General features: G+C 36.3%; 2 protein-coding genes across 2 annotated transcripts; both read left to right on the forward strand.

The window, feature by feature from the left end:
- The first annotated feature begins 228 nt into the window (after nt 1–228).
- On the forward strand, nt 229–8325 carry LOC132945724 (uncharacterized). Its single transcript, XM_061015479.1, has 7 exons — nt 229–290; nt 361–529; nt 2075–2362; nt 2453–3051; nt 4322–5749; nt 6935–8185; nt 8229–8325. Exons 1-7 carry the CDS (start codon nt 229–231, stop codon nt 8323–8325), a joined length of 3894 nt encoding a protein of 1297 aa, XP_060871462.1.
- Nucleotides 8326–8333: 8 nt separating this feature from the next.
- Nucleotides 8334–9155, forward strand: LOC132945725 (ATP-dependent DNA helicase PIF1-like). Its single transcript, XM_061015480.1, has one exon. The coding sequence runs from the start codon at nt 8334–8336 to the stop codon at nt 9153–9155; it is 822 nt and encodes a 273-aa protein (XP_060871463.1).
- The last annotated feature ends 4744 nt before the right edge of the window (nt 9156–13899 follow it).

Below are 13899 nucleotides of genomic sequence, written 5' to 3' on the forward strand. Positions count from 1 at the left end.
ATTTTATAGTATTCTAAAAATAACACTAAACTACCCAAGATGCATATATCACCACTGATAACATACTGATATCATCATAATAATATTCGAATATTCGATTACAACGACCGAGATGATTTGTTTTTCGTATTTGTGATTTAGTATTCAAGTATTTCATTAGTAATATTATTATATTTTTCTATAACAATGTTTTTATTATATTATTCCATATCATCCAGGCTATTCACGATGGTGAAACTATGTGTCATATGTGGAAACATGGATGGTGACAACGACGTTTCAATGCACAGGTATTTACAATGTCAACCAACATATAACAATAATATAACATAACATGTTATACATCACATTCATCCTTAGAATTCCAACTGATGTGCGTCGTCTTCAGTGGGTGGAATTCGTGGTGAACCAAGGTTTTCCTGTAAACCTAAGCTCAAAGTTGTGTTCGAGGCATTTTATCCCTGGTCATGACTACATAGAAGGAGAGGCACAACGCCGCCGTCTGAGGCACACAGCAATCCCATCTTTGGTGAGTGCATATCATATATCGTACATAAATCTCCAAGTATCACAACTCATTCATTTCAAACCCAACATATTAACACTGCATTACAACAAATGTGACATACCTATCCACCTGGCTGTACAGCAATAAATACACTTTGTGATGGATAAACAATAAAAAATAGGCTTACACTACAGCAGGATGATCTATTGACCTCTACAATATTTTATTTCATACTACTATATTGTTTTTTACCCACATGTTTCTGATGTAACTTATGTAACTCATTTATAAATAAAATGTACGCCTATATACTTACTACCAAAATATGTAATTTTTTGATTAAAAGAGTATACCTACATAACAATATAACAAAATACATTACATTATTATAAATGTTACTATATTATAAATGTATTAATGTTATTCAGATGACTTTTTTCACTTAAAAATACCATGTGACGTCATATATTGTAATTACTATAACCATACTTAACTACTACAATAGTCAATCCACTGTGCTCATAATTTAATAAAATTTGTTTACTTAGTTGACTTAACTTACACATCATTTTAAATATATTACATAAAACTAAACACAACAGTTATTATATTAAAACATATTAAACATATTAAACAATATACTTATAACACAGTTTTATATGACACAACAACAATTATTTGTCACCATAAACCTTATGTTATTCAACAATTCTCTTTTTTTTGTTGTTATGCCTAATGCTTAGTATTATTTATGGTTTGGTACATTCTACAGACTACAAAATTAATAACTATTATTATATTGTGCATTGGAAACAAATATGTAATATAAAATATTGTTGCCATGTTATTGTTTCACAATAAACACAGTATTGTATATTTGGTTTACTCTAGAATAAACCGTTATTATGATTTTATTATTTTGTTTTTAAAAACATTTAATATACTTATAACACAGTTTTATATGACACAACAACAATTATTTGTCACCATAAACCTTATGTTATTCAACAATTCTCTTTTTTTTGTTGTTACGCCTAATGCTTAGTATTATTTATGGTTTGGTACATTCTACAGACTACAAAATTAATAACTATTATTATATTGTGCATTGGAAACAAATATGTAATATAAAATATTGTTGCCATGTTATTGTTTCACAATAAACACAGTATTGTATATTTGGTTTACTCTAGAATAAACCGTTATTATGATTTTATTATTTTGTTTTTAAAAACATTTAATATACTTATAACACAGTTTTATATGACACAACAACAATTATTTGTCACCATAAACCTTATGTTATTCAACAATTCTCTTTTTTTTGTTGTTACGCCTAATGCTTAGTATTATTTATGGTTTGGTACATTCTACAGACTACAAAATTAATAACTATTATTATATTGTGCATTGGAAACAAATATGTAATATAAAATATTGTTGCCATGTTATTGTTTCACAATAAACACAGTATTGTATATTTGGTTTACTTTAGAATAAACCGTTATTATGATTTTATTATTTTGTTTTTAAAAACATTTAAATTGACCGCCTATGGTTCTATAGGTAATCGGACCATACAGAGAACGAGAAGATCATGTGGAAAACGTCGATGCCGGTATACAAGTTCAGATGGATGAAGTTTTGTTGGAAGAGAACATTGAGGTAGTTGAAGTCATGATGGTCAATGACAACATTGAGGTAGTGGAAGTCGCGATGGACGACAACAACGTTGAAATCGTTGAAGTTCTCATTAACGGAGACGAACAAGTACCAGCTCAAGTCGAAGTGGTATCAGATGATGATAACTTTGTTGGTGTTTTCGACCTTTCACCACTATACGACATTGAAGAGGCCAGTAAATATTTTGTTTAATATTATTAATTATTAATTTAATGTTCATTAAGGAAAAAACTAAATACAACTATGTCTCTTAAATTTCAGGTTGAACAAATGGCCCCAGTTGTCGCTAGACTGTTGCTAGACCGTCCGGCTGGCGTTCAGCACCCACTACCGGAACCACACAACATAGGCATGTTGAATTACGTATGCCAGTATTGTAGGGCCCGCCACTTTAAGTGCGAGGAAACAAGCCCGAATCATTTTTCTACATGCTGCAATAACGGTCTGATGGCCGTTTCAGGACCGCGTGTGTTGACACCTGCACCACATTTACTACAGAGGTTGTTGGTTGAAGATTCGGTAGAAGGTAGACACTACCGAAATAACATCCGCCGGTATAACAACACTTTGGCATTTGCTGCTTTCTCCACCGACCTCAACACACGGCGCTTGCCAGGTCGGGGACCGAATGTGTTCACTGTTCAAGGGCAGGGATATTGGACAATAAGTAATGACTTGATCGGGAACGATCCTATCCAACGCAGATTCTGCCAGTTGTATTTCGTTGAATCCGGCGAGGCAAACCGGATTCGTAGGGACCAGCAGCAATTACTGCCTGCCGCACACCGTCTATTGCCAAGTGTACTCGAAGACTTAGACGGGCTGTTACGGGACATCAATCCATTCGCACAGGCTTTTGAGTAATATATTTAATTAATTTTACTGAACAATTCAGATTTGCATTACACTCACTATAGACAAATCATGTTCACATTGACATTTAGTTTCTCAAAATCGGCTAGCAAGTACGCATGTCATTATTCCAATTACCAATTGTTATAATTAATTACACTATTTGATTAACCTTACAACAGTGTAGATTTACCTGCCTACTTAAACTATTCATTTATACATTTTTTACTTTGTTTGCATTCATACATTTTCAATTAGTTACAAATACTTACTTTAATAAGTAACTAGAAAGAGATAAATTCTTATTCGCAATCACAACACATTATTTCCTAAATATATTAACAATGTTCAGTCACAAATTAAAAGTTTATTTTATTTTGTTCATATTCAGTTACGGATACAGATTTATTTATCTTAAAAGTATTGATATACTTGGTAGGTACACGCAAAATTCTTTACATACACTGCTTTTTAATATATTCTATGCTACATAAGTTTCTGATTGATGTCAAGTGCTGGTTCTCTATCCCAATAATTGTTGGTCAGCAATTACATATACTAGCGTCATTAAGCTTCAATGTATGACAAAACGTTGGTGTTATACACTACACTATTTGCATTGTCACAACTCATTTTTAACTAATCACTAACTTACAATTAACTTACTCGCTCATGCCACACTTACTTTATACTTCATATACTTACCATAGACACTACACTTTACATGATGTATAACTTATTTCAATTGCGTTACTGCTGTCTCTGATTAGATATTGGTTTTTTTCTATTTCATTTATAATACCTATGCTTACAGCTAATAATGTCTATACATTATTTTTTTTTATTTTTTTTTGTGCATTATGTGCGTACACTACTCCTATGTACAAAACTCAACTTCTACTTGAATATTTCTCATTTCATTTCAATTGAACACAAACACACGTGCCTAGAGTTAGAGTTAATGAATTCTACGGATTACTTTTGTTTGTGTTTCTTATGTACTTAAATACACTTCAACTCAATGTATTTAAACAAAACACTTTGTATTCTACATTGTAATACATTTTGCATTATGCTACTCTTTTTCATTTTTTTACACCAACACATCACTCTTTGTTGACATTATGTGTGAGCATCAATTAAATAGAACTCTGTTGTTGACACTTCTGAGAACATCAACAGTACACCAATATATGCGCTATAAACATGTACCTACACAAGGATTAATCAATTTCAATTTTGTAAAATAAATCATAAAACCGTGTTACTTTGTTACAGAACAATGCGAGAAGTGTGGGCTGCAGAAAACGCTCCCGGCAGAGATCCTCAGTTGCTTCCAAGGAGAGTGAGAATGCATTTTGTCGCCGACGGAAATGTGGACAGGAGACGATACAACCCACCGCCTGAAACGGTTAACGAAGTCGCAGTAGTGTTTGTCGGTGATGACGGTCAACCGCCAACAAACGTCGATCTGGTCATTCATGACCGGAATCCGATTGACCCACAACATCGTCGGCTACAGACCATACCAGCCGGCTCTTCAAACGCGGATCCAATGCTGTATCCCCTACTCTTTCCACGAGGAGAGCTCGGTTGGCATCAACGCTTGCTACAAGAGGGCCCTCGCCGTACCCCTGTTCGCAATCGGAACAGTATCAGGGAGTATACTTGCTATCGTCTTGCTATTCGTTACAATGGCAACAACGACACAATCAACGATACTATGAGTTTATTACATAATGGTCGATTTCTGTTGCAACAGTTTGTGGGTGATCATTACGTTCGAATGGAAGCGAACAACTTACAGTACATTAGATGGCATCAAGCTGAGCTTTTTGCCGAATCGTATCAGGGACTTGTGGATCACATCAACCAACAGCTCCAACTCGACGCACCCATGGCGGGTGTCGGTCGTAGGATGATTTTGCCATCGTCGTTCACAGGCGGTCCCCGTTTCATGAAACAGTGTTATCATGACGCTATGGGCATTGTGTGTAAGTGTGGAAAGCCTAATCTTTTTATTACGTTTACGTGTAATCCTACCTGGCCGGAGATCACACAGAACCTACCGAGATGGGCCACGGCAAGCGACAGACCGGACCTGGTGTCCAGAGTGTTCAACGCGAAACTCAAGCAGCTGATGCGCGACATAACGGTGAACAATATATTTGGTAATGTCGATGCATATGTTTATACTGTCGAGTTTCAGAAACGAGGACTGCCGCACGCCCACATACTGATCATTCTGAGTGAGGGTAGCAAGTTGCTAACCGCTGACGATGTTGACAATGTAGTGTGCGCCTTTTTACCAGACCCGGTGATTGATCCGCGTCTATTCGATTGTGTGACGAGACACATGATCCACGGGCCGTGTGGCACGCTAAACCCAAACAGCCCATGTATGGTGGACAACAGTTGTTCGAAAAAGTTTCCAAAAGAATTCAGCGAAGAGACTGTATACATTTCCGACGGCGGTTACCCGAAGTACCGCCGGCCAAACAACGGACCTGTGGCCAGGGTCAGAAATCAAGAGGTCAGCAACGAGTTTGTCGTGCCTTACAATCCGTACCTGTTAGCAAAATATGATGCACACATTAACGTAGAGGTATGCTCTACTGTGAAGAGTGTTCAGTATTTGTATAAATACGTATATAAAGGGCACGATGCTGCGACCATGGAAGTATGGAACGGAAATGAAATAGACAGGTATGTCATCAAAATTCATTTTTCTAAAAGTTAACACATTTTATTCTTTCAACTATTGCATTTGTAAAGTTTTTTGATGTCCTGGCCTCACTGTGACTTCCTAACCTAACGTACATTGTACTTGCAACTTATGTAAACTTCAATTATTGTACACAAACACAGCATAGAACAGGAGAGTACAAACTACTGGTGTTCATTAATTTAGAGTTGTTGGATATAACTTGATATTATGTTTAAAAAAAATTGTTTAGAGTATTAGCTTAAAACAACTGCCCACATAGTGCATGATATCTATTATTTGATAGTCACTACAGTAGTATCAGCATGGCCAGTTGACAACTGTATATCACAATCATCATTCATATAATAATATTTACTCCTCAATCAATAACTGTATTCATTTTAAATTATTTTTCATTATTTCAATGCGCAAAACTACATATAATACTCAATCATCTCCATCTCATTTCAATACTAAAGACATTTTAGGAAAGCCGTTCAGCATAATATAAATTATTAAAACCGGTATTTTGTAAATTAGAAATTTCATATAAATGTTATTCATTTGTTTCATTTGACAAGCATTTCTCTGTTCACACTACAATAACTTAACACTAAGAATATATTATTAAGAAATTAATTACATCATATTATTAACATTTGTAATAAATTAAATAAATAAATTAGATTTTTTAAAGCCATTTAACACTCATTAGACTAAGTCTTAATGTCTTAAGTTATGTACATAGAATATAATTAAAATGCAAAAAAAAATATTTAAAAAAATTTTAATATGTACAACTATAACCTCTTTTTGTAAACCTTAACTACACTTGTGTTAAACTATAGGTGGTGTGTAACCACAATCCTTTTATTTCAATTTCTTTTTTTTATGTTCTAAATTCAAATTGAAGAAATATTAATATATTGTTATATTCAACCAGATCAACAAAACCAACATATATCGTATTCTCCTTTATTAGCATTGCAATTACAATAGTGTTACACTATACTCAGGCATAGTTACATTTATTATACATACATCACAGACAATAGTATTACAACATTTTACTCATGACAATATTTTATATACATATATGTAAAAATGAAATTTTAAATAACTATTGATTTTTTTTTTAACAACTGTTCTAAATATTTACATACATACATAAATGTTGTTTTCAGTTACATAAATTCGAGGTACGTTAGCCCACCAGAAGCCATTTGGAGGTTGTTTGCGTATAAACTACACGACATCAGTCACACGGTAGTTAGACTTCCGGTGCACCTAGAAAACTACCACAACGTGTACTTTGCGCGTGGACAAGAACTACAGGGGGTACAAAACCACGCCCTACCTCAAACAAAACTCACGGCGTTCTTCGCGCTCAACGAGAGAAACGTTGATGCGCGACAGTATCTGTACCACGAGATACCGATACATTACACTTGGCAAGCATCGTCAAAAGAGTGGAGACTGCGGCGTAGACAGGCACCTCGCGAGACGTTAGCTCGGATGTACGTCGTCAACCCACTAGATAGAGACCGTTTTCATCTACGACTGCTACTCTTAAACAGAAGAGGCCCGCGGTCTTTCCGAGACTTGAAGACGGTAAACGGGGTCGTACATGCCACATACGCGGCCGCAGCTGTTGCGTTGGGATTGTTGGAAGACGACGAAGCGTGGCGGGCGTGCTTGACAGAATCATCGCCGTTGGACACAGCCACTCAACTGCGTTATCTATACGTCACTATACTATTGTTTTGCCATCCCGCGGACCCTGCGGACCTGTACCGGCGGTTCGAAGTTAACATGATGGAAGACTTCAATCAGCGCTTCCAAAACGTCGGCCGCGCGAGGGCGGCATGTCTCAAAGCAATTGGAGACCTACTTCGTGCACGCGGAAAATCACTCAACGACTACGGTCTACCCAATCCAGACGACGATCTACTGGAACCGGATCAAGACGACCAAATGTTCGGTGCAATAGACGCGGTTGTTGCTTGGCAACAACGATTGCGCGACTTGAACGACGAACAGCGAACGGTGTACGATCGAGTGATGGCGGCCGTTGACGACAACCGCAACGTCCAGAAAATGTTCTACGTCGACGGGCCAGGAGGCACGGGAAAAACGACTCTATACGGATGCCTAATATCGTCGCTTCGTAATAGACAACAAACGGTGTTGAGCGTGGCATACACTGGGATCGCTGCATCCCTCATGGAGGGCGGCATGATGGTACACTCGACTTTCGGATTGCCATTGGGAACGCTGACCGAACAATCTACTTCGAGCATCACCATGCAGTCTTTGCGGGCGCAAAGGATACGTGAAGCTTCGCTGATTGTCTGGGACGAAGCGCCCATGTCCCCGGGCCTACAATTCACGGTGGTCGATCGTTTGCTCAAGGACATCATGGGATCGGCACTACCGTTTGGTGGTAAACCAATACTGTTAGCTGGCGACTTCAGGCAGATATTGCCCGTCGTTCGCCGAGGGAACAGGAGCTCCATCGTCATGTCATCTATCAAACGCCACTCATTGTGGAGAGAATTTGAACAGTTACGGCTGACGCGGAACATGCGCGCCGACAACGACGCTGACTTCGCTGCTTGGCTACTTCAACTCGGTAACGGTCAACTGCCGTCGGTCGACGGTATTCCGGACACTATCAACATCCTACCGCAACTGGTTTGTAACGTTGTGGATTTGACCGATTTCGTCTATCCGCAGCAAATGTCGTTGGCCAACGTCGACGAGTTCGCTCGAAGAATCATACTGTGTCCCCGCAACGAGGAATGCCACCAAATTAATTCCACAGTGCTACGACGTGTAACGGGCGCCGTAAGAACGTACTACGCCATAGATACAGTGATGATCGACGACGCCGACGAAGCGGCAAACTACCAGACAGAGTTCCTCAACGCTCTGCATCCGAACGGGCTTCCGCCGCACGAGTTAACGCTCAAGGTCGGTTCGATTGTGATGTTGCTGAGAAACATTGATCCGAAGCGACAACTATGCAACGGGACGAGGTTGGTGGTCACCGAACTGCGGAGACACAACTTCAAGGCGAGGAGGTTGTCCGGCGCTGACGACGTGCAGGAAGACATCATCTTACCCGCTGTTTCGATGACTTCCGGTGAGGAAGACGATTTGCCTTTTCGAATGAAGCGGATTCAATTCCCGGTACGGTTGTCGTTTGCCATGACAATCAACAAGTCTCAGGGTCAAACGTTCGACCGAGTCGGTTTGCTCCTGCCGTCACCCGTCTTCAGCCATGGACAGTTGTACGTTGCGTTTTCAAGAGTGAGGGACGCGCAATCAGTTAAAGTCGGCATGTACTGCGATGGAAATGGTCGATTCGTCACCAAGAATATCGTGTATGCAGAAGTTCTCTGATGCGATTACAGGTAGCTATATAATTAATGTAATTATACAATATTCACCAAGGGGAAAATATTATCCCCAAGGGGTCTATGTGACCTCCTCCGGGTCTTTGTAACTCCCCCCCCCGGGTCTTTGTGACCCCCCCGGGGTCTTTGTGACCCCCCCGGGGTCTTTGTGACCCCCCTGGGGTCTTTGTGACCCCCCCGGGGTCTTTGTGACCCCCCCCGGGGTCTTTGTGACTCTGTGCGGAGAGAAAGTTTGACAACCTCCACGTGGTCTCTCTGGATGCGAGTACACTCAACAGTGTATTCGTAACTAATGTCAAACGTTTGGTTAAAATTTTGATAAAATAAAAAAACTAGGATACTTAGGGCCTAGATTTGTTGACGTGTAGATTTGTAGACTTTTAACACGTAGTGTTGTTTGTATTCCACCAGTTATTGTTATATACCATGTTATAAAATTGCCATTACTACTAATATATCAATAATATTTATATCTTTGTACAATTTACATCCTATGCTATGCTAAGTAATATTTATTTGTATTCAGTTTGTATTTATTTTATTCTATACATTATACACTATATATATACATGTAATGTGTTGTTTGTATTTAACTACCGACTAATGTTACATACATATACCATAAAATTAACATTGGATTTGTAATAAGTAACATTTTGTAAATCTGTAATAATGTTATATAAATATGCATCAAATAACAAATACCTGGTAATTCATGTATTTATTTATTATTTATTATTATTCATATATTTATTTATTTATATGAGTATTTTAAACACAGTTTTTAATGCCAGAACAATCTAAATAGTTTTTACTTTATCTACACTACTACTATACTACATCAGTAATATATGTAATAATTCTATTACTCAGCTTTAGGTTTTTTTTTTTTTTTTAAAGAGAACAATAATGTTCACATAGCTTTCTACCACTTATTTTTACATTCAACTGTTGTGTGACTTAATAACTTCTTTACCACTTTATTGCAATGTTCTAAAGCTCAATATCACCAATACCGAATCAGATACTACCGTCAAACGGGCCAACTTGGGATGTGTGTTTAACTCGGACCAAAAATATTATCTTTTAGTTTTACCTCCATAACGGTATCTTATCAATTAATTAATGTAATACAAAAATTCTGTTCAAAATCTTAACAATTTTAATTATAATAATATTTAAAATCACTTTCACAGTGTTGCAGCATCAAATTTTGTACATAAGTATTAATTTTTATTAATTAATTTTGTGTTTAATGTCTATCGTTTTGAAAAGGTCCGAAAAACACTAATACTCATTGAATTAGACGTTTTACATAAAAATTGATAATAAAAAATATGTTCCGACATCTGTTAAATTAACTACTCTATATTGTAAATTATTAATTATAATCCTACATACATTTCTGTAAATTACGTTTTACTTATTTAATCCAACTTGAGCCACCGTTAATCAAACCCAGGTTTTTTAATATTATTTACATATATATATATAATTGGACAACCGACATTTTTTTATTTATTTTTTAATGTTAATGTTAATATTATAATATTAATAATATTTGAAAATTTTAAATAGTGCCTCAAGTTGGTTTAAGTATAATATTTAGATATATATATATATTATTATAAATTATAAAATAGGTTTTTCATAAGAAAAACATGAGTGTCCCATGTTGTCGAAATTCAGTACAACCAGGGACATGCAGACAAAAAACAAAATAACATAGAAGGAATAATTTGTATGGTTCAAATGCAACAGACATTAATAAATCGAACCTTAACTAAAAAAAAAATAATGTTACATTGAAAATACCTCTAGATTAATTAATCTTAAAGTTATTTACAATAGAATTTCAAAACTGACCCAAGTTGGCCTGTTTGACGGTATACATTTCAAAACTTCACCATTTAAGTAGACACAGGCAAGAAACTAACATAACATATGGAAAAAAAAAGTTTTTATTCAGCTGAAAAATATAAAATAAAACAAATTAAATAAAATACGTAACAAAACATGAAATTCAATGGATATTGTCCAACTGAAACTTACAACTTCCATTGCTCAGTGCATCGTCTACAATTCATAAAATTGGTAAGATTAGTTTCTTCTCAAGCAGCTATTAGAAATGTATATTAATGTACTTACATCGCTTACATCCACCGATGCCATCGCCGCGGTCACCTGGGCCACTTGGTGGTCGTCCGCCTGTAGTTCCCGCGGCGGTGGTGATGGAGTCACAATATTTTGTTGTTGTGGTGGTGGTGGTGGTGGTGGTGGCAGCCCTTGGCTGATTGGTGTTACAGGTGTATGCGAGACTAAGAAAATTATAAAAATTAATAATAGAACACGGAATAACAGTGGTCGTGGTAGAACATAACACACACTCACCCGGGCAATCTTTAATAATATGCCCCTTTCTGTGGCACTTGAAGCAACCTGAAACACAAATTAGATGGTACACATTTCATTATATTATTCTAGAATTTTTATTTTTTATACATCTACTACTCACGTCGCTTCTCTAAATTACTTTTATAACGCTTCCGGACCCCCCCGGAAGCGTTATAATTGTTTAAATCGCGGGGACGCGAGTATACAGGTGCGTTAAACACCTGTATACCGCTCCCCGTGTACTTATGCACAATTTTGTTCACTTTCATTCTAAAAATCAACAATAAAACCAATTAATATTAAAAATAGTCATTTTTACAGACACTATTCTATTTTTGGGCCGTGATGGGTTGGCTATGCAAATTAATTATCAAAATGTCACGAGGTGGATTTCGAACATTGGTAAAAGGTTAACAAATACAATTTTTTCCCTAAAAAAATTAGTCATGCACTCAAACAAAATCAGAACACGCGGCCAACAGCAATTATTGAGTATAATTAGCCATTAGGTACCTATAGTGAATTCAACAAAAACTTGAGTTTTCAAGCACCTCATAATATTCTAGAAGTGTTAGGTGTTTCAGTTAAGAGGATACCCGCATATATTGTCTCCGTCTTACACACGTATGACAGTTAATTTTCGTTCACCAGTATCGATAGTGTGCTGTTAGTTTTACAGTAAATTGACTTATCATTGAACTAAATAACAAGAAGATTATCTATGTTCTCTCGATCGACTTTTTACGATATTTTAATTTTTAAGCTAATTATGACTATGTCAAATATAAGACAATGATGCAGATAATTTTCTTACCACCTAGCCGTTGTATAATAGCCTATAGGTCAATTCACTCGAACATCACAACAAACAGCACATTATTTAATCTGGTAAAAGAAAAATATCTACGTCGAAAGTGTTTGAATATACATTACATTTCACCCGCGTAAGTCAAACATAAAATAATGAAAAAATATAATTGTAAAAGCGTTACGGTCCCGGTTATCGAATATTGGTAGTGGGCTAACGAACACCATTTTTTACCTACACGAATTAGTCATGTGCCAAAAACAAAATTTTATTAGAGCACATGGCCTACACTACCTTTTCAGAATATTATAGGTATACAGTTTTTTCAACAAACACTTGAGTTTTAAAGCACATAATATTATACAGACGTTCTACGTGGTCCAGTTAAGAGGATACCTGCATAATATTATGTTGTCTCCGTCTAACACACGTGCGACATATTTAATTTTCGTTTGCCAGTTTCAATAGTGTGCTATTAGTTTTACAGTGAACTGAACTATTATTAATTAAACTTTGCTAAGAAAATATCTGTGTCCTCTCGATAGACTTTTTACGACATTTTAATTTTTAAACGAAGTATGTGTATGTAAAATATAAAATATATAAAATAATTTTATAAAATATTTATAAAAACCAATGTTAACAGCGCACTATTTAATCCGGTTAACTGAAAATCACTACGAAATACAATTTACATTCATTCAAATGCACACGTGCCGATAGTCATACATTCCGGTATCATAAACAATTAAACGACATTGTACGTAGGGGTGTTTAAACATTGTTCGAGATTGAATTCAATATATATATTATATAAGTATTAAAAAGTGTTTGAGCATAAAACCTTTTACTAAGGCAAGTTAAACATAACATGAAAAAAAAAGTGACACAAGGCCAATCTAAGAAGGTATAATAAGCAATTAAATACGTTTACTTACTTGGTCAGCGTCCAAATGTTAAATGAAATATGTCCGGCGTTCGTCACCGATCATACAGCCTGTCCGCAAAAAAACGGATTTTCCATCACTCCACTAAATTAGGTACGATGCCGGTCGTATCGACAATTACGCGATAACGTAAAAGCTTCGTATAAGAGAGATCGATAGTGAACACAGGTAGATAGACAGAGACCGTCACGATAAACGCGCCTTTGATATCAACATTATGGCAACTACATACCGTTCAACCGAATTATACGTTTTACGCAGACATAATTTTTCCCTTCACATATTATATGAACAATATCATACCTATAAATACACGACTCGACACACTAATTTTTTAACGTATACGCAAGGTATGACCGCGTACGATCCATATATTTGTTGATGATGGCTGTAACATTTAAACTATTACTGTGACATCTAAGCTAAAGTACCCATCTGCAATACATACCTGATATACCGTTGAATATTGTACGCGATCGACGTACTCGGGGTGCCTACCTAGGTGACTTCGATGAACGTATATCGAATATCACATGAGGCATCTACTTGCTAGACACTCCAACACGGTTTTAAACTTTATA

The sequence above is a fragment of the Metopolophium dirhodum genome, chromosome 5, assembly GCF_019925205.1.
Source record: "Metopolophium dirhodum isolate CAU chromosome 5, ASM1992520v1, whole genome shotgun sequence".
Lineage (NCBI taxonomy): Eukaryota > Metazoa > Arthropoda > Insecta > Hemiptera > Aphididae > Metopolophium > Metopolophium dirhodum.

Coding starts and splice junctions, on each gene's coding strand:
- LOC132945724 (XM_061015479.1), top strand. CDS start 229: ATGGTGAAACTATGTGTCATATGTGGAAACATGGATGGTGACAACGAC. Junction 530..2,074: donor ACACAGCAATCCCATCTTTG/GTGAGTGCATAT, acceptor ATGGTTCTATAG/GTAATCGGACCATACAGAGA. Junction 3,052..4,321: donor CCATTCGCACAGGCTTTTGA/GTAATATATTTA, acceptor ACTTTGTTACAG/AACAATGCGAGAAGTGTGGG.
- LOC132945725 (XM_061015480.1), top strand. CDS start 8,334: ATGCGCGCCGACAACGACGCTGACTTCGCTGCTTGGCTACTTCAACTC.